The 21274-nt window shown below is 42.4% G+C and overlaps 1 protein-coding gene across 11 annotated transcripts in view; it reads right to left on the reverse strand.

Annotated features, from left to right (window-relative positions):
- The window catches only part of MAP7D3 (MAP7 domain containing 3), a 126569-nt gene that overhangs the window by 27816 nt on the left and 77479 nt on the right, over positions 1-21274 (reverse strand). For all 11 annotated transcript variants that reach the window (XM_040323745.1, XM_040323752.1, XM_040323751.1 and 8 more), the window contains 4 exons: positions 18411-18541; positions 13030-13289; positions 11243-11378; positions 3048-3228 (listed from right to left, as the gene is read on the reverse strand). In XM_040323745.1, the coding sequence (XP_040179679.1) occupies positions 3048-3228; positions 11243-11378; positions 13030-13289; positions 18411-18541 (708 nt within the window). The remainder of the gene's footprint in view (positions 1-3047; positions 3229-11242; positions 11379-13029; positions 13290-18410; positions 18542-21274) is intronic.

A 21274-nucleotide genomic window follows, 5' to 3' on the forward strand; every position in this document is an offset into this window, starting at 1 on the left:
TAGTGGACGAATCCCTGAAGGGCTCTTCAGGGTCTGGGTTCCATAAAGATCTACCACAGTCCTGGGTCTGTATAGCACCCTTTGGCTGACTGTGCACGCTGCACAAAATGCCAAGGTGAGCACCCATGCAGGGTCCAGTGCCCAAAGCTGCACTACAGGCCATTCATACAGCTCCCTAGGTTTTACTGAGGTAGCACAGATCCAGATGCACTGCTTCTCTTCTCGTATTAGAAGACCGAGAAGAATTTATCAAAGAATCCGAAGATAAAATAAATCAAACCAAGCGACACGAGAGCAAGTCCTGCTGTCAGTATCAATGGACGCAGCAGTGGGACTCGTGAGAGCGCCTGCACAGGTACCCCCATGAAAAGCGTCTCTCCGTGGGGGCACCTTAAAAGGGGAGGGGCCAGGAGCACCGCTGGGGCACCCTAGAAAGGGAGGATCGGGTTTGCTCTGTGCAAGACCCTTGCAGTATAACATGTTTGTTATTAAAAAAAAAAAAAAAAAAAAGGGATCAATGTCTCCTAATGTACTTGGCCTGAAAAAAAGAAAACTAATGCCGCTACCACATCTGAGAACTAGTAGGCTGCAAAAATATTCTTGAGCGTTTCCATTATATAAAGACAGACAGGACATGTACTCTGGTCCTACAAAGCTGTTCTGTAAACTTTGCCAGAACATTAAAGCTCATGTAAACCCTAAATCCAAATCTAAGCATCTGCGGCAGCATGCATTAAAAGTTCACAGATTGCAAATTTTCTATATGCTTTACAATATTTTTACCAGGTGATCCTGTAAGGAAATCTGCCTTACTGTCCCAACGCTACTAATCCTGATCTCAATTAAGGAGAACATTGTAAACCCACAGTGGGCACTCCTTAACCACTTAAGGACCGCCTCCTGCACATTTACGTCGGCAGAATGGCATGGCTGGGCACATGAAATTACAGGTTCGTGCTGTGCTGGCCTTCCCCGTTTTTCACTGGGGCGACGTCATCGATCCCTTTTATAGGGACACACAATCGATGGCGTCACACCCCCTTGATTTGTAAACACACATGAGGTCACACAACCCCATCAGCGCCCCCTGTGGTTAACCCCCAAACTGCAACTGTCATTTTCACAGTAAACAATGCATTTTAAATGCATTTTTTGCTGTGAAAATGACAATGGTCCCAAAAATGTGTCCGCCATAATGTCGCCGTCACGAAAAAAAAAACGCTGATCGCCGCCATAAGTAGTAAAAACATTTTTTTTATAAAAATGCAATAAAACTATTCCCTATTTTGTAAACGCTATAAATTTTGCGCAAACCAACCGATAAACGTTTATTGCGATTTTCTTTACCAAAAATAGGTAGAATACGTATCGACCTAAACTGAGGGAAATTTTTTTTTATATATTTTTGGGGGATATTTATTATAGCAAAAAAGTAAAAAATATTGAATTTTTTTCAAAATTGTCGCTCCATTTTTGTTTATAGTGCAAAAAATAAAAACCGCAGAGGTGATCAAATACCACCAAAAGAAAGCTCTATTTGTGCCGAATCGCAAAACCTGGCCGGGTCCTTTAGCTGCATTTTGGTCCAGGTCTTAAGTGGTTAAACATACCAAGACCAATTGAGATAAGAGCCAATTAACCAAACAGCATGTGTTTGGAAAGTGAGAGAAAACCAGAGTACCCCATCATCACGGGCGCCTAGGACAGGTAAGTGTCCTTATTAAAAGTCAGCAGCTACAGTGTTTGTAGCTGACTTTAAAAATAAAAATAAAAATTGCGGGTGGAATCCCACTATAACCACCCAAGACCATGACCAAAATGCAGCTAAACGACCCTGCCAGGTTTTGCGATTCGGCACTGCGTCGCTTTAACAGACAATTGCGCAGTCGTGCGACGTCGCCCCCAAACAAAATTGGCGTCCTTTTTTCCCCCCACAACCTCTGTGGTTTTTATTTTTTGCGCTACAAAACAAAAATAGAGCGACAATTTTGCAAAAAATTCAATATTTTTTACTTTTTGCTATAAATATCCCCCAAAAATATATGTATAAAATATCTTTTTTTCCCTCAGTTTAGGCCGATACGTATTCTTCTACCTATTTTTGGTAAAAAAAAAGAAAAATAAATCGCAATAAGCGTTTATCGGTTGGTTTGCACATTTTTTTTTTTGCATTTACAAAATAGGGGATAGTTTTATTGCATTTTTATAATTTTTTATTATTAATCAGCGATTTTTTTCGTGACTGCGACATTATGGCGGACATTTTGGACAATTTTGACACATTTTTGGGACCATTGTAATTTTCACAGCAAAAAATGCATTTAAAATGCATTGTTCACTGTGAAAATGGCAGTTGCAGTTTGGGAGTTAACCACAGGGGGCGCTGATGGGGTTTATGTGTGACCTCATGTGTGCTTACAACTGTAGGGGGGTGTGGCGTCATCGATTGTGTGTCCCTATAAAAAGGGATCACACAATCGATGACGCCGCCACAGTGAAGAACGGGGAAGCCGCGTTTACACACGGCTCTCCCTGTTCTTCAGCTCCGGGGACCAATCGCGGGACTCCAGCGGCAATCAGGCCCGCGGTCCCGGAGCTTCGGACCCACGGCTGGACAATAGCACAGCACGTACCTGTACGTGCCTGTGCCCAGCCGTGCCATTCTGCCAATGTAAATGTGCAGGAGGCGGTCCTTAAGTGGTTAAGTATGCATGCATGCATGCGAGATAGTGACTATGAATGTACAATATGTAAATGCTGCATAAACTGTCAGTGCTATATACCTGTAATAAATAAATTAATTAAAAAAATGGCATACGATACATACATCACAGACCTAACAAATGTAGCCGTTTGCAGAATAGTAAACTATGGCCATACAGCATGCTGCACATCAACCAGGATCATAACCTTTACAAACCCCAAACCAGCCTGCTAGGTGTAACATGGTTTGCTAATAAACTGTCAAGCAAACAGCAAATGTGATAACAAGTATCATTTATCCCAACATTCCAAGAGCAATACATTTTCCATGGAATCCCAAATACCTGTAACTGAAGCTCTGCCAATTTCTCCTGTTCTTCTAGTTCTCTGCAGAGTTTTTCTTCCTGAGATTTTCTTTCGTCTTCCTCTCTCTCTAGTTTTCTTCTTTCTTCAAGTAATTTTTCTTCTTCTTGCAGTCTCTGTCGCTCCTCTTCAGCTTTGCGAGCCATCTCTTCCTGTCTTACTCTATATATATATATAAAAAACAAACAGCCATTGCTAACTGTCTTAAGGAACCATGCACGGGAAAAGGCAACATGGTTAAAAGAAGTGGATAGAGACTGTCGGGACAAAAACCAGGAACCTCTTGCAATGAGCCGCTGAGAGACTGAGACGGCCGCTCCCTGCCCCCCCCCCCCCCCCCTTCCAGGCACACCACCACAGAGCGGTATGATTTGAGTACAGTATAGAGAAAAGTGCCTGACGTTTCACTGCATCACCCAGTCCCCGCACATTCCATGATATTAGATTGCATTCAACCGCCATAATGACAACTTGGCAATAAAGAGACACATGAAATCTGTGTCATAGCAGTAAAAAGCAAAGTTGACCAAATTAAAGATGTCAATGTGACAGGGGAGTGGGGGCAAATAGCTTTGCCAGTGTTCCATGAAAAGGGTCATATCAGAGGGGACCCTCTAAGGTATGGAAACATAGGATCTTAATAGTTGAATGGGAGGCAGTCAATCATAGGATGCAGTAGGTACACACTTCAAGAAACCATCCAGAGGCCCACTGGAAGCTATTGCATCTCACAGCAGGGGGTAGAGAACTAATTAAAAAAAAAAAAAAAAAAAAAGGGAAAAAACTACCAAAGGCTTCCACAAGCCAGCGTTCTATAAAACGCCACAGGATTCTTTCCTTCGTTTTTTTTCAGGAACGCTCACTGCCCACACATTATTTCTCCCAAGTCTGTTCTCCGTTTCTTCTAGGCATGCAGCTTGGTTGGAGGTTAGGGATTGTACTTACCGTATTTCATGTTGCAATGGAGCTACAACATCCTCAATAGTGCGCATACGGCCCTGTGCGATCTCTTAATTTTTTCATGTCCTGTCTAATCAGTGCAACTTCTATTTTGACTCCTTTAAGTTTAATAGTTAGACAGATTAGTATTACATGAGGTGATTGCAGCAAAGATCTAAGAGTTGGCTCACGGTCTTGAGTGCCAAGGACACTGGGATCACTGCCTGAAGCCAAGATAGCAGGGGTACTCGCTGTGTCCCATTGAAGCTCAGCAGGGTCCTCTAGCCAGGCAAGATCGGTCTCTTCCTCAGCAGGGGAGCCTCTACATGTGTAGCAATCGCTTGGCAGGGGTATCTTTGACCTGTGTCTTGAAAAATAGCTTTTTAGCCGCCTCTTTTGCTGACCGAGACAAACAAGCGCCATCTTGGACCGCATGGTCGGGTCCCATGTGGAGGTCTTTACTCCATCTAGACATGTCGCCAGGGGCCAAAAGATAGCCGGAGTAGCGCTGTATACAGGGCAGATCAGCAGTGATGGATGCATGGCGAAAGAAGGGAGATTTCAGGATAGCAGACAGGAGTTTCGTCGGAGAGAGCCCTCAGTGCGTTCCTACTACATGCACCCCCCACACTTTCATTTTTGAAGGTTCATCATTGTAATACCAATACAAACAATAACCGTCAACCCCTATATAAAAATTAAAAAAAAATAAAAAAAACTTGAAAAATCTCTTTTTATGAGTTTCGTCTGTCTGCTAGCCATCTCTTCCCACCACTACCTGGATTCCCAGCATGCTTTGCAGCTTCTCCTCTGCTAATTCCTTTGAGTTTCGAATTTTAAGGATTATGTATCCCATGGTACCTTGCTGCCTGCAAGCTGTGATTCCTACAACGATTCTGCTTGAAACTTCTTCAGCACCACTGTAGCCCAGAGGACAGGCTCTGAATCCTGTGACACAGCAGTGTTTACTCAAAGGGCAAAGTGAATATGTTTCCAAGAATTCAAGGAAGTAAATATGAAGGGATCTTCACAAGAGAGACATTTTAACTCGCCTGTAAATTCAATATATTAGAGCGCAGTGCTGAGTATTCCGTGACCCTAGGTTACAGGCTGGCGATTAGACACTGGAAAAGCTTTGGAGGACATGCCCCTGGGCATCCCCGCTATAACCCTACCCCACCCTGTGAGACCTTAAGTTTTGTAGCAAGCGAGAATAAAAAGGGAGGGTGGCCAGCATCCTGTAATGTACTCCAAGATATAAAATTTACAGGCAAGTCAAAATTTCTCTTAACTGTACAATACAGGAAACAATCCCAGTATTCATAGACCCCGGGATGTCCCCAAGCAATGAATACGTAGGGTGGGCAACAACTAGGAAAACAGAACCGTGCCACCTTGCCCAACAAGGGTCAAACATCCCAACTTTAGAATGGCACAGCAAGAACGTTGAATCTGCAGAAGATTGGCCATCTATTTGTTAAGACTTTGAAAAAGTACAAAGGACCAGGTGTCAGCCTTACAAAGCTGGGGAACAGAGCCCTGGTACCGGAATGCTCAGGAGACGTCCACTGAGCTAAACAGAGTAAGCGTATAAAAGTGTAGCGAGTTGTCTTGTCCTTGTGTGCGTCTGAGGTTAGGACGAATAGGTAATCCATCTTCATAATAGACGCCATTCCTTTGAGGTGAACTTTTGGGTGCTTTGGAGCAGGATACAAAGATGGCAGGACTAGGTCTTGGCTGAGGTGGAAGATCGATACCACTTTAGGAAGCAAAACGACCTCATCTTTGTAAAGAATGAGGAATTGCTTCTTAGAATCTGATCTGACAGACGTAGTGGCAACCAAGAAGGCCACTTTGAAGAAGATCTATAGAAATGTTCCCAAATGGGTTCAAAGGGTGGTATTTGCAGTGCAAAGAGAACTAAGTTTAGGTCAGGCTGTCCACATCAGGGTTTCAGATTCTCTGACATATCTGGTTGAAGATATCAGGATGAAGGGCTCATTCCCCTGAATCCAGGCAGTGACGGATGAAATAATCCACCTTCCAGTTGTCTGCTCCTAGGATATGGACAATCTGTCTAGGATCTGGACAGGGTTGATGCTTGGTGGCCCCTTGGTGGTTGATTTAGGCCACAGCTGTGGTGTTGTCCGATTTCATCCTGACTGAATGTCCTTGCAGAATGAGGCCCAGTGATGCAGAGCCATCCTAAATGCTTTGAGCTTTAGGATGTTGATCGGGAGCTTGGCTTCCACCAATGACCATGCTTCCTGAACTGTGAAGGGATCAGAGTACTCCCTCAGCCTGAAATTGCTTGATATCACTTTCCAGTGATATATAAAGAAAATATTTTCCATTTGCAGGCTGAGCTGTTGATTCACCAAACTAGTAAATTGCTTTGTTGGTGGGACAAGAGCATGGGCAGGTTGAGAGGGGCCTGTTTGATCCATGCCAATATGATGTTGTGCTGGCGAGGTGCGATAGTGGGTGAATGGAACAGTCTTGGAGGCTACCATACGAGACCTTGAATTCTAAGAACCTTTCCTCCTGCGACAACTTTGTAGGAGGTCTCTTTGGTAAAGCAAGTTCAAGGGCATATGTACGAGGCGTCTTTTACAAGCAGAGCTGACCAGGCTTTGAGCCACAAGACTGCGCATATGAAAGAAAATTGGTGTAATTCTGGACATTTGCGTCATTACTAGAGCATCTACATAAAATAATGGCAGAGTGCTCACTATTGTAAATGCTCACCTAAAGTATGATCCTGGACTACAAGATTTAGTTGGTTATTCATTTGCCCTATTTCAGTTAGCTGCAGTTTGGCAGACAAAAATTATAGCAATAGCTGGTTACAGAGCTGGGCATGCAATTGTAAAAAGAGACTTTAGGAGCATCTCAAACCTCTTATCCACAGAATCTTAAAATTACAAGAGTTGAAAACCCTCATGTTTTTTCACCTCAATGCATCCTATGCATTAAAGTGGAGGTCCACCTAAAATAAAAAAAAATTAAAAGCCAGCAGCTACAAATACTACAGCTGCTGTCTTTTAATAAATGGACACTTACCTGTCCATGGTGCCCGCGATGTCGGCAGCAGAAGATGAGGAATCGCTCGTCTCTCGGCTGCCCCCCCCCCGCCATCCTCGGTGAGGGAATCATTAAGTGAAGCATTGTGGCTTCACTGCCTGATTCCCGCATGCGCAAGTCGCGATGCTCGTTTTTCACTGGTCTCTGCTGTGTTCTGGGAACTGTGCGTTCTGGAAGTGGCGTAGATATCCACAGATTATGCGGCTATCTATGCCCGGAAGTGGGTGCAAATACCTGTATTCTGAAAAGCAGAGGTTCACTTTTTGTGTGGACCTCCGCTTTAAGGTTAAAAAACACCTGGCAGTGACCGCTACCCCCAGCCTACTTACCAGAGCCCCCCTTCATTCAGTCGGCGGAGACACGCTCTCCCTCTCTGCATGGGGTCCCGGCTATTGATTGGATAGATTGATAGCAGCGCAGCCATTGGCTCCCACTGCTGTCAATCAAATCCAATGGACGAGGGGGCCGAGTCCGGCATTCGTGTATGTGGATGCAAATGCTGGACTCGGGAGGGTGCCCGCAAGGTAAACCCCCCTCCAGGAAAGTACCTCTCCTAGGGGGTTATCTGATGCAGGGAGGAGCCATGAAAGCAGCCGAGGGACCCCAGAATATGGTGATCGGAGCCACTCTGTGCAAAACGAGCTGCACAGTGAAGGCAAGTATGCTATGTTTGTTGTTTAAAAAAATCACTTTAAGCAACAATTGGTACAGTGAGATGTTTGTACAAGACTGAGCCGTCAGGATCTACTACCGGAACAGACCACTTTTTAGTGAAATCTTTCCACCGAAACAGCTTGGCAATGATTTTCGGAGGTGTGAAAACCTTTCTTGGATTGACTCAGGTAGATTAAGGTCTCTTTTTGGCATGGTAAGACAGGAGAAGTACGATAATGCCAAGAGTTTTGCACACAGCAGAGGTGACAATATACACAGTGGCAAGCATTTTGCGTGAATTCATAATATCAATTTTAGTGGGAAGCCTAGGGGTCAGAATTCTTCTGTGGCCTCCTCGGTCTGCTTCTTCTAGGGAGGTCATATCAGGATCTGACTCAGGTAGAAACAGTAAAGCTGGAGAAGGAGCTTAGTATTTTCTGAACCCTGGGCAGTTATGTCTATATTAAAGCTGCTCATTGTCCATGGAATTGTGACATTACATTGTTGCAAAACAGTCTGCTTTTGGCGTTCCTGACATAGAACTAGAGTCAGATGGATAGAACGGTATTAAAACATGTCTTGCCCTGAAGCAAGGGAAGCAACGTCACTCTTAGGTCAAGTGTTGTGCGGGCCTTCGGCAGAGCTAATGTTTGTCTATGCTATTTCTATGGCTCCCTTGGTCTCGGTTTCCTCCATTGCTATGGGCGAGCGTCACAGTGGGCATACTCCTGAGGGAGTCTTCAGGTTCTGGGCTCCACAGGTATGGACATCAGCCCTAAACCTATAGCACCCTGTGGTCAATTACACAAGTTGCACAAAGTGTTGAGGAGAGCACCCATGCAGGTCAATAGTTTTTGGATATTTCCTGCAAGATATGAAGGGGATGCTTCCTTTAGGATAAGGTTATATAGTTGTACTGCCCTCCGAGCTCTGAGAAGAGACAGGAAGAGTTTTGTTTACATCATGGGTAAAGGACTTTGCAGTGAGTTTAAATGCAGAATAGGACAGATACCGGTCAGTTGGGCTTTGGTAAAAATGGACAGGTTTTAGTAAAATCTCATGAACCTGTGCTGTTGGGAAGAGGACTTTGGAGAGGGCTTGATGGCTTTTTTTGCGCTAGGCCTTGTGTTCTCAATGAAGGGCTAAACTTAAATTTGAAGTTGAAGCCTGGAAGGAGGTGATCTCTGTTTAGAGGGGGTAGAAGCACCTGAAGAGAATAACTTTCTCAACTGCGACTTCTTTAAAGAACTGGTCAAGTGCCTCACCACGCAGAAGTCTTCTTTGAAAGACCTACGCTTGAGGTTTTTTGCATGCAGTTTCAGCTTTGTATATGAACAGAAAAAAAGAGCCAATCCTGATATGTCTCATGATGTGCTACAGGGCAACTGCACAAAAAGAGCAGAAGATAGAAGAAAAGAAGAAATGAATTGCAAAGCTACTGCACAATCCTGAACAAACAGGGTTATGTTGGTTGTTCATTGTGCCTGTCCAGTTAGCTGTGGTATGACATTCTGAAATAGCAGCAAGAGCTGGTTGCAGGGCTGGAACTTCCAGGGCAAAGAGCCTTTCAAAATTTAGCAAGCATATTGCAAAAAGCTTATTTTTCAATAAAATGAACACCTGGGGGGAGATAAATCTTTTGCAGCTTGCTCCAGGACTACTTTAATGTTTTCTTTACTGTCCTGAGTTTACATCATCACAGACTTGCATATCAATTTCCGACTTCGGTTGAGAACTGGGAGTAGGAGTACAGGCAGGAGTGTTTTTGGTCTCTGGACAAAGATGACTGAATTAAAGTGGGATGTAAACCCTCATATGTACCCAGTGAACAGCCCAAGATTATACACAGGGATGAAACAAATCTCTCTACATAAGTTTTACATGTATATCTGCTGTCTTCTTCTTGCTGTACTCTAGAATTCTTACATCGGGTAAGAATTTTCACTCTCTCATTCAGCAGTAGGCATATCGTTCTGACATACTCTGTGCTGATTGGAGAAAAGGCACACACCCCCTCCACATTGGCAGAAAAAGGGAAATGCTTTTTACAGCTCTGTTTTTACAAGTCAAGCTATCTGCTAATTTATAGCAACCTCCCCTGACACACTGTCCAGGCTGCTGTCTCAGAGAACTTGTCAGACATTATCAGGCTGATAACAGAATGGGCAGCACAAACACACGGGACTTAGTGCTTTGAAGAGATAATTAGAAAGAAAAAAAAAAAAAAAAACACACACTGCAGATATATGTGCTCAGCTCAAATATCATGAATCGGGGTTACATCCACTTTAAAGCTTTAAACTGTTTAATAAATAGCAACACAGATGCACATGCAGATCAGTCAAATAGGCTGCCCGTTGTGTGCTTGAAACAGCTAAAATCGGATGCTATAGTTCCTGAGGGGATACACCTGTGGCGTGCTCGCAGAATAGAGTGCGGGAGATAGGATAAGTGTGTCCAGTAGGAGCATACGGTAACCCAGACAACTATCCTGCAAGGAATCTATGTGGCAAAATGGCAGGAGGCAGTGCCCGAGTACCTTATAAGGGCTCTAGACAGAAGTTGCGTTAAAGCGTGTGACCAGGGGAGAAAGGCAACAACTGGTCCTTGACCGGAGCTCTAACTGGATGAATTTTAGCTCCAAGTTTGAAAAGTCTATACTGTAGAGTGAATACATTCCAAACATAGCCCAGTTTTACAAAGTAACAGTCAAAGATACAGGGTGACCCTGTCTTACCTGTTCACAACGCTGGACTGTGTATAAAGTCCAGGCTTTATCCATCACAGTGGGCATTTTCCAGAAGGGATCTTCAGGGACAGGGTTCAATTGTGTTGGGCCACAGCCCTGGACCTGTATAACCCCTGGTGACTAAATCCAATGCTTTGCACCAAGTGCCAAGGTGAACGCCCCATGCAGGACACAGTGCCCAAAGCAACATTACAGGTTATCCTCACAGAATGGGGTGCTGGTACTGTTCCCAAGAATTTTCCTGAGTTTGCAATGATCCAGATACACTGCTTTTGAAGGCAGTAAAGTTGAATGAAGAATTCTTTAGGAAAAATAAAAGAAAACCATATAGTAGTGGAGCTTGTGAAGTGAAGCTACGGAGGGGAGAAGTTGTCCATCACCTACAAACACTAGCAAGATATTGAGAATTCACGGAGTGGGACATAGGGGAGGAGTGTCCTCAAAAGCTTGCCAGCGTTTAATCACCTGAAGGTACGAATATAAATAAGTATATGGGTATACACTGTATACATAATACAAGTATGAATAAGATACCTGTGCCCTGTACTATACGATTAATGTCATTCAAATGATTTGGTGTAGGCAATAAATAATTCAAATACAATATGGAAAGGAACATATGGTTTTACACTGACCAAAGAAATGCTTTAAGGAAAATAAAAACAAGGAAAATGTAACAAAGCAGCTGAATTATCAAAAAATTAAGATGTAAACGGGTTTAGAAAACACACAGAAAAGGGGTACACTAACTTTTCTTCCTGTTGCCTCTGAATCCGTTCTTTCTCGTCACGTTCTCGCTGCTCTCGAGCATAACGCCGTTTTTCAGCCAGGATTTTGGCAGCCTCCTCAGCTGTAGTACTCCCCGATAAAGTCTTATTACTGGATTCTAACAGAGATTAACACAGGTAACCAGAATAAATAAAATATTTACACATGTACATGATCTAAAACACAAATCTTATTCTTAATGTATATAATAGTTATTAGAAAAAGTAAAAATTTTTTATTTTAATTACCCTAAAGTCCAACTCTGGAAAGAACTGGCTACAAACCCAAATGGGATGGATTTCCCCTCACTTTCCATCCCATATCTAGGCAATTAAAATTACTTGAATCCCATTTTTCTTTTTGCTGTGCCCTGGTGGAAAAGTGAGAGGAATTCCCATTTTACACGGTCGTCAATGGAAAAGATTATCGATTCACATTTTTCGGTGTGCATTTTCACACTTTGGCTAAGTGGTTAGCACTTTCACCTAGCAGCACTGGGGTCGTCTGTTCAAATCCTAACCACATGACTAGATCTGCATTATTAATTGCGAAAAGATCGCAATCTCGATTCATTTAGTTAACTGTGAAAATCAGAGCTGTTCTTTCACATTAGCAAGCATGTAAGGTCAGTAGGTTTGCTGCGGCGTTCAAAATTTAACATGTAAACAGTCCGTCGGATTTACATATACTTTATTTAAGCACATATGCTCAGTTTTGTGTTGAAAATAACTTTAAATAAATACATTTTTGAGAATCGTGATCTTCATTATATGCAAAAGAATCACGATTCTCATTTTTCCCAGAATCGTGCAGCTCTACACACGACCACCTTCAAGGAGTTTGCATGTTCTCCCTGTGCCTGCGTGGGTATTCTAGTGTCCTCCCACACTCCAAGGACAAGCTGGTAGGGTATATAGCTCATGTCCAAATTGGCCCTAGTAGGTCTATGTATGCGAGTTAGGGACCTCAGAGTGTAAGCTACTTGAAGGCAGAGACTAATGTTAATGTACAATATAAATGTAAAGTATTGCGTATTCTCTTGTTAAAGTGTTGCGTAAATTGACGGTGCATCATCTTGCCGAAGGAGGTCACTGACAACAGAGAATACAGTTTACATAAACGGGTGTAGTTGGTCAGCAACAATGTTTAGGTAGGAGTACGTGTCAAAGTGAAATTCACATGAATGGCAGGACCAAGGTTTCCAGGCAGAACATTGTCCATCAGACTGCCTCCGCCTACTTGCCATACTGCATTATCCTGGTGCCATCTTTTCCCCAGGTAAGCGTATAGACCTGGTCATCCACATGATGTAACAGAAAACAAATCATGAGACCACCTTCTTCCACTTATTGCTCCATGGTCCAGTTCTAATGCTCACATGCCCATTGTAGGAGTTTTTGACTGTGGACACAGATTAGCACGGACACCCTGACCAGTCTGTGGCTACGCAGCCCCATCACAACAAACTGCTATGCCCATATTCTCTGCTTTCCACACAACTTCATTGACAACATGCTTACTTGCTGCCTAACATATACCACCAACTTTCAGATACCTATGCTACCAGATAAACAAAGTTATTTACTTCTCAGTGAGATTAATGTTATGGTTGATTGGTGTAATTAAAAATAAGTAAAAAATAAATTAAAAATGTACACACACACACACACACACACACACACACACACACACACTCTAAGAGCATAAAGCTATAAGATTTGCAAACTGCTAAAAGCCACATAACATATCACAAGACATTCAGAAATTACCATCTTTGGTCTTTGTAACAGGTGTCTCTTTCTCCGAGGCCTGTACATTTTTTGGCTCCGAGCTGATTCCGTCTACAGATTTCTCCTTTGGCTTGGCTTCTAAATCAGCATTCTTTTTGGTAGCAGTTAAGACAGTTGGTGTGAGAGAGGGACGCTGGATGGGAATTGGCTTGTGGACTACTGTAGGAGAAGGAGGTCTTTGCTTCAATAAACTTGGAGATGGAGGACGGTTCTTTTGTGCCTGTGAACTATTGGTCTTTCTGAAATTTTAACAGAGAAATTACAAAAACATAAGTGTTTGCAGTTTACCAATACACTTTTCAAATTGAAAGAAGTGTTGAATGAGGACCAACAGTACACTTTACTACCCAAAAACTGGGAATCACAATTCACACAATGGTTTGTATTGGACAATTATAGCTCTGAAACAGCGGGTGGCAAGTGCGGTAACTGTAGTAACATTTTCAGGCAGAGAAATGTGCTGAGGAAGTTTGCTTCTGAGAGCCTGCTAGTCACTGTAGCCACAATGAGTGTGTAGAAGTGAGTAATTGTCTAATGCAACAGATCAATACAATAGCTTTTTGGTTTGTAACAGCTGTATAACACGATGTAAAGGTTTTCGTGTTTTGAGAGAAGGCTTTCCTCTTGCTCACATGAAGCTATTGAGAACTATACTGTAGGTGTATAATATTTGTAATAAACAGTAATATGTAAATTTGATATAATTTCACATAAAAACCCAATTGTCCAACAAAGGCAACTACCTCCAGAGCATAGACAAATGGTAAAACTGAGGGAAGCAGTTTATTTTCTCCCCCGGGGATTTAAAGCAGAAATTAATCCAGAAGAAACAGTGAGCAGGCAGGAGCTTCGTGCAGAAGAGACATGCACCGTCTCTTCTGCAAAAAAAATGCCCTTGCCTGCCTGCTAACAGTCTTCTCCAGCACTGTAAACTGAGATGCACATGTGCAGTTCAGCTTACAGCGCCGGGCTGGTCTCTAAATGCCGGGAAAGCAGTCTCCTGCAAAGACCGGCACCAGGCAAGTATTAAATCTTTAGTACCACTTTAAAGCACGCAAATTAATGCTTGGGTGTGTTATTAGTTTGTCCCAGTCCACCACTGATGCTTTTCCTGGACATCTTGGTCTGCATGTAAATGTGGAGAAAAATATCAAGACTTGTGGGGGAAAAAAATTTAAGGAATTAAAGGAGTTGTAAAGGAAATATTTTTTTTTACAGGGTATAGAGACATAATAGTTAACCGATTCCTTTTAAAATTGATTAAAAATAGATCAAAATCAATCATATAATGTACCCCTAGTTTAGTTGTTTTTGCATGTTATCCTGCCTCTGTGCATGTACAGAGCCATAGAGCAGTGATGGTTTGGAAAATTAAACTACAATCTCCCAGTACTGTGGTCATCAGGAAACAGACAACCAGGAAGTGTCCAGAACAGAGAAGAATTACAGCAACATCAGAGCAAAAACGAACAATGAGGACATGAAACCAGGACTGCAGTAAGGTAAAGGAAGCCATTTAGCTAAAAAAAAAAAAAAATTCCTTTAGTGACCCTTTAATTTACCGATATAAAGCATTAGACTCCTTTCCCACTGGGGTGTTCTTGGGCTAAAAATGGCGCCTGTAAAGTGCCTGAAAAATGCCTCCCTTACAGTCTCAGTGCGAAAGCCCGAAGGGCTTTCACACTGAGGCGAGGTGCTGGCAGGATGTTAAAAAAAAAAAAGGGGGGGTTAAAAGCGTCCCGCTAGTGGCCGAAAACCTCTGCAAAAACAGCGGTAAAGCACCACTAAAAATAGCGGCGCTTTACCACCGACGCCGCCCCCACATGATAATAATGTATAAAATAATATAGGTATTAACCAACAGAGTAAAAGGAATTTTTATTTGCCTATATCTTGGAGTACCGTTTGGGACAAAAGGCTGGATATTCATAGTCCCTGGGTTATAGGACACTGCCTTCAAGTGATTGGAGACTGGCAAAGTTTTTAAGGATCTAGGCATTCCCCTATAACCCTACCCCACTCTGCAAGTTCTCGGTTTTGTAGCAAACAATGCAGAGTAACCCAGGAATAGAGGGGAGGGTCCCTGAATGTCAAGATAATAATGGTCAAAACCTGTCCTTTCAGACCACTTAAAGCTGAACTTTAACCATAACTTGAAAATAAGATTCTTTAGCAAGGAACATACATTCCCCATTAATTATGCTACCAAAATGAGTGTGTGCTGTAAATTGCCTCCAACATTGTTCTTGTTTCTTCTTGCTGGAGGCTGCCATTTTGCTGAAGCCAAAAGCTCCTGAGCAGCAGTAAAACTTTAGGCTGTTAGCAGACTGGCCTCTACATTTTCGTCACAGTGCCGAAAAATCGAGAGCAAACAGAGCATGTGCAGATTATGGTGAGACAGTGTATCACAGTGTATCACTGAATTTTAAACAGTATAGGCACTTATTTTTTAAGTTTTACATAGCTATACCTACAAAAGGGTTCAGCATGATGTAATCTAGCAGGACTTTTTTCTGACTAAAGTTCCACGTTAAGTCCGGACTGTAGAAAGGCCAAAATACTATGCAGAGAGTAATCTCTGCAGTTGAAAGGATCTCCAGGTATGCCAATAGCTCTTTCTAGGAGTGGCAAGACCTGAGCTTCAACAGCCATGTTCGTAAAGCCAGGACAGAACAGGGGGCCCCGATAGATCAGTTCTGGCCTGTTTGCAAGAGGCCAGGGGTTCTCCTCTAGCAATGTGAATATGTCTGTGTATCAGTTTCTTTTGGGGCAGTTATGTGCAATGCAAACAAATGGCTTTTTCTCTGCTTAATTTTGTGGAGTAATCGAGGCAGAGATTTATTTCAGGGGCTTTACATGCTTTTTTAACGCCAAAGCGCCTGAAAAACACCCTAAAAACGCCCCAGTCTAAAAGGGGTCTAAATAAAAATAAAAAAAGACCGAAAATTTTGGTTATAACATTTTGCAAATTAGTATTTTTTCTTCATAAACTTTTGACAAAAGTTATACTGCTACATATTTTTGGTAAAAATAACCCAAATAAGTGAATATCATTTGGTCTTAGTGAAGGTTATAGAGTCTACAAGCTATGGTGCCAATTGAAAATTGATCACACATTTGACTACAAAATAATAATAAAAAATAAAATATTACACCCGATGTACTGACAAGCCCATCTCATTTCTTGAGACACTAACAAGCCAAAAAAGTGGACTCCTTTAGCAAGAGACATGGTGAGCATTTAAGTTGTAATTTTTTCCCATAGTTCTTTGCAAAATGAAGATTTCTTTTTTCTTTTTAAACAAAATTGTCATATTAAACAGGTTATTACTCTCACATGGCATGTGCATACTTGCAACTACACCGCAAAACACATTCTGCTACTCCTCCCAAGTATGGTAATACCACATGTGCGAGACTTTCACAGCCCAGCCACATAGGCCAAAAATGCAGGGAGCACAGTCAGGTGCTCTAGGAACACAAATTACACATTAATTTTTTGACTACTATTACACTTTTGAAAACCCTGGAGCAGCAGGGCAATGCAAATGCCCACAAAATGACCTAATTTTGGAAAGCAAACACCCCAACGTATATTCTATGAGGCAAGTTTTTGGAAAACATGGAAAGAAAATGAAAACTAATTTAACACATTTTTTACTAATTTTTACAGCACCGTCAGGCGCTGATAAGGATCCACTGATGAGCACCGTAGTGGCACACCAAGTCAAGCCAACTCACGCTGCTGCAGGGTGTGCCTCTCTCCTCACACGCTGTATTGGTGGTGTGAGGAGAGAGCTGAACCGGGCACGACGCTGGTTAGTTGACAAATTGATCGCTCCATCATTGGACAGAGCGATCACACGGTAAAGGGCTGCTGTGATTAGCCTTTTACCCAGATTTGTGACATGAGGGGTCCCGCGGACCCAGCGATCATGCACACTTCCAGATGCGTTCTGAGCATATGCAATTGCTGGAGCTAGACATACAAAAATGTTCTTTGAGCTTTGAATCTAATGTTCATCTGTGAACATCTGCACACGTTTTTGATTAACGCTTTCTATGATCTGCAAGAGGTAATTTGGATCAAGTCACTGCCTATTAATGTCACCAAGACCAAGTTATAGCCCTCTCGCCACAACTGCATCAGTTATAAAGATTCAGTGCTTAAACTGGAGAGGCATAAACATATGCTATGACATTATCTTCTGTTTCAGTACATGTACATTCTGTTTACACAGCCAAAATAAAGTTTGTGAAAAAAAAAAAAAAAAAAAGTCTGGTTGCGTGGGCTTTGGCAAAGCGATGTTTAACAGATCTTTCGCTGTGGTTCTCTTCCTGGTTTCTGCAATTGGCACAGGTGAGGGTATGCACAGAGAAGAATGTGGAAATGGGGTAAATATGACGAAGAAGAAAATGTAGCAACCGGGGTGGTGACTGTCCTGTCGCAAAGTCCTTGTGGCAGAAGGCAAGAAGAAGTGTCTGTGGTAGTTCTAGGTGGACGTGGCAGTAAAGTGTGCGACCTGTGGTGTGATGTAATATGCCTGGTCATCCACCTTAGATTAAAGCTGAGTTCCGGCCACAATTTCACGTTTTAAATATAAATACCCCTGTAATACACAAGCTTAATGTATTCTAGTAAAGTTAGTCTGTAAACTAAGGTCCGTTTTGTTAGGTCGTTACAGCATTTAGACACTTTATAAAATAGAAATTGACTGGGGCCATCTTAAGTGTGGGCATCATGAAGCCAGACTGTATGACTTCCTGGATTTGAGCCTTACAGATCTCACACATGCTCAGTGCTGCACAAGCAGTGTCAGATCAGGTTTCAGCACCTGTGCTGTCCAAGTCACATGATTCCTTGAGACTGGGGAGTGCACAGACTCCTGGAAAGTTACACCCACTACATTGCCAGGAGTCTGTGCGGTGTAGGTTAGGAAGCATTAAGCACCTAGGTGCGGGAAGATTAACTATTCTGCCTAGCAACAACACTTTGAAGGCATCTAAAACAATTTTTTTCGTTCAGGCCTAATGACATTTTTTTTAAAACTACTGATGTAATGTTATATTTATGGGTGGAACTCCACTTTAACTTCTCAGTGGTTGAATTTTTAAATCAAAATTGAAGAGTTTACACTGCAAAAAGATTCATCACCTTAGGAAGCAAAAAACTGAGGACTCACTGAGTGGGGTAGGGGTATAGTAGGGACACGTAGGGGGTGTCTCCCAAAGCTTTGCCAGCATCCAATCACCTGAAGGTACCAGCCTATAACCCAGGATCAATGGATATTCAGCCTGTGTCCTGCACAGTACAAGAATAGAATATTTTCACTAGAAACAAATACACAAAAAACACTTACTTTTCAAGTGTTGGTGAGGGAGCTCGCTTTGTAGTACTAGCTGGAGAAGGAGATCGTCTGTTTAGTGTCACATTAGGAGACGGAGGGCGCTTCCCAATAGCAGGAGGTGATGATTTTTCATTCTCTGGTTTCTAATGAAACATATTCACATCTTATTTATAATACCCTACAAAATCGGATGAAATTCTGTGCTAATGGCAAAAGGTATAGATAAAGTTGTGACAATTTAATTCCTGGAATGGACTGTAAAAAATAAAATAAGGTTTGCTTACCTATACACTAGTGGCTGTTGTCACATTCAATGTAGTGCACTTGTGAAGCGATGCACTTTTCTAGACAACTGTGCCACTGCTGAAAACATTACTGAATTCATTTTACTGCTGTGCAGTATCTGCTGTGGAGTTCTGGATGTTCGGAATGTCATCAAATCTGTTTCCTTTTAAGGCATTTTTTTATTTTGGAAACAGCCAAAAGTTGAAGGATGCCAAGTCAGGGGAATAAGATGGTTGGTCGGGTTTCGGAATACATTTTTAGGCCAGGAACTCGAACACTTAACGCATCATGTGCAGAAGCATAGTCATGGTGGAAATTCCACTTGTCAAGTCAAAGTTTTGGTCTGTTCCTCCAGCATGGTTTTGAACAGAGAATGAGACACACCCGCTTTCTTTGGACAAGGTGGATTCTTTGTTTTCCACTGCATGGTCTGGGGTTTTGTTTCCGGATTATACTGGAAACACCATATTTCCCCACCAGTAATAACCCTATCAAACACCTCTACATTCTTCAAAAACCATATGGAATTTGAAGACTATGTTCTTTCTGATCTTCTGTCAAGATTCGAGGTGCCATCTTTGCGGAAATCTTTCTCATACCCAAATTCTGTTCAAATCGTCTACAGTTTTCCTCTTCAATTCTCTTGCCATTATTCGCTCGCTCAATTTTGATTTGAGCGTACAAGGGTTTGTGCTCTGTCTACCACATTTGCACGAGTCCTTCTCATTTTTGGTTGCCCACTTCTTGCGGCATCATGTAAAAGTGGCATAATTAAGAACTACCTGAATCTGACATATTAGTAATGCTACCCAAAGTAGTATTTTCCGGCGTATAAGACTACCATTTTAGCTTAAAAAGGGGGTCGTCATACGCTGGATGCAGAAAGGCCAGACTGCAAACGCCCATTTTTCAAAAGCCGCGCCGCCTCCTCGTGCTGTACTGTGATAGGCGGAACACTCAGTTTCCCAGCAGAGCCTGTGTTCAGTGTTTCCCGCCTTTCACGGATGTCGTCTTGTCCTCGGCCTCAGACAAGAGGACGTCTGTGATAGGCGAAACACTGAACACAGGCTCTGCTGGGAAACTGAGCGTTTCTCCTATCACGGAACAGCACGAGAAGGCGTGGCTTTTGAACAATGGATGTCCGCAGTCTGACTCTGCATACAGGGAGAAGGTAGGGAGATGAGTGAGGCAAGGCATGCAATGGGCACAGTGAGATTTGAAAAAAGCTGAATAAAGCCTGTTCCTGTCAGCGGTTGTTTCGGCTACCCCTCAGCTTCTAGACAGACTAGTCGGAAGGGGGTCGTCTTATACGGTGACTACATCCCAAAACCAAACATTTTAGCTGGAAAATTAGGGGACGTCTTATACGCGCAGTCGCCTTATACGCCAGCAAATACGGTAGCAGTTTTTTTTTTATTCTGGCAAAGGCCATTTTAAGAAGGAACAAGCCACCAGAAAGGTGTTAGTAAGGCTTTAATTGACATACAGCCATTATCTGTTGTAGGCTCCTATTTACTCCACAGCTCCATCACCGATACTAAAAGTGGCTTAATTCAGGTGTGTAAAATTTCTTTAGTTGGTAGCACAATTCTAGGGGGGTCACATATGTTACAGGATAGGACAATATCCAAAAAGCTTTTAGTGCCACAAAACAATACCTTAAGACAAGAATCCCATGAAAAATATATATTGTCAGTGTCTTTGCCTGCCCATTGTGACGGATTCTATGCAGCTTCAATAATCTTAACAAAACAGAAGCTTCTTAAAATAAGTGTAAAACATTTGTACAACAGACTAGTTCAGTTGGCGACATTAAAAAACCCTGCAAGAAAAAGACTAAACATGGTAGAAAATGTTAAGGTTTCATATGTCAAGTGAAGTAAAATATATGATGGGTACTAAAATCCCAGAGAATCTGGTCTGCTAGACTAGTGCCGAATTATATTTAATAAATCTCATAGTACACAAATATGGTCAAGCCTGAAAGATGTAGAATGACCAAGCAGGGCAAGTGGATAGCATAAATGTTTTTTACAATGAATGCAGTTACTGCAAGTCTGGTCACAGGATAGATGAGCGTTCTGGGTTATTTTCAAATTAAATAGGAAACAGTTGAATCTACTGCAATATGATTTTTTTAGCCTGTGAATAGGCACCTAAAAACAAAACCTCTGACAATATTAAACACATGAACCACTCACACACTGTGGAGATAAAGCTAGAACACTGTGTAATGCAATGTGCATTCTCCTTCCCACCCCCCTACCTCCACACAATCCCATAAGACGAGGGTGCTCTGATAAGCAAATGGCAATTTACTGACAGTGGCTTCTTCTCACCCCATATGTGCTTAATGAGATCGCCAACCAATTATGGGCCAGAAAAATGGTACAAGAACCAGGAGAATAAGCATGTAATCATGGAAGGTAGTTTATTTGCTTACAGAGCACTCTAATTTTCTGGGGTCAAAGGATGTTTCACAACAAATGGTGAAGCAAATTCGGGATGCCAACCATGTCATCTTAAATGTTGGCTTCATGCACTCGTTCTGGCCACAGATTTACTTTAATGAGTAAAAACGCTCACTAGCC

The sequence above is a fragment of the Rana temporaria genome, chromosome 9 (assembly GCF_905171775.1).
Source record: "Rana temporaria chromosome 9, aRanTem1.1, whole genome shotgun sequence".
Lineage (NCBI taxonomy): Eukaryota > Metazoa > Chordata > Amphibia > Anura > Ranidae > Rana > Rana temporaria.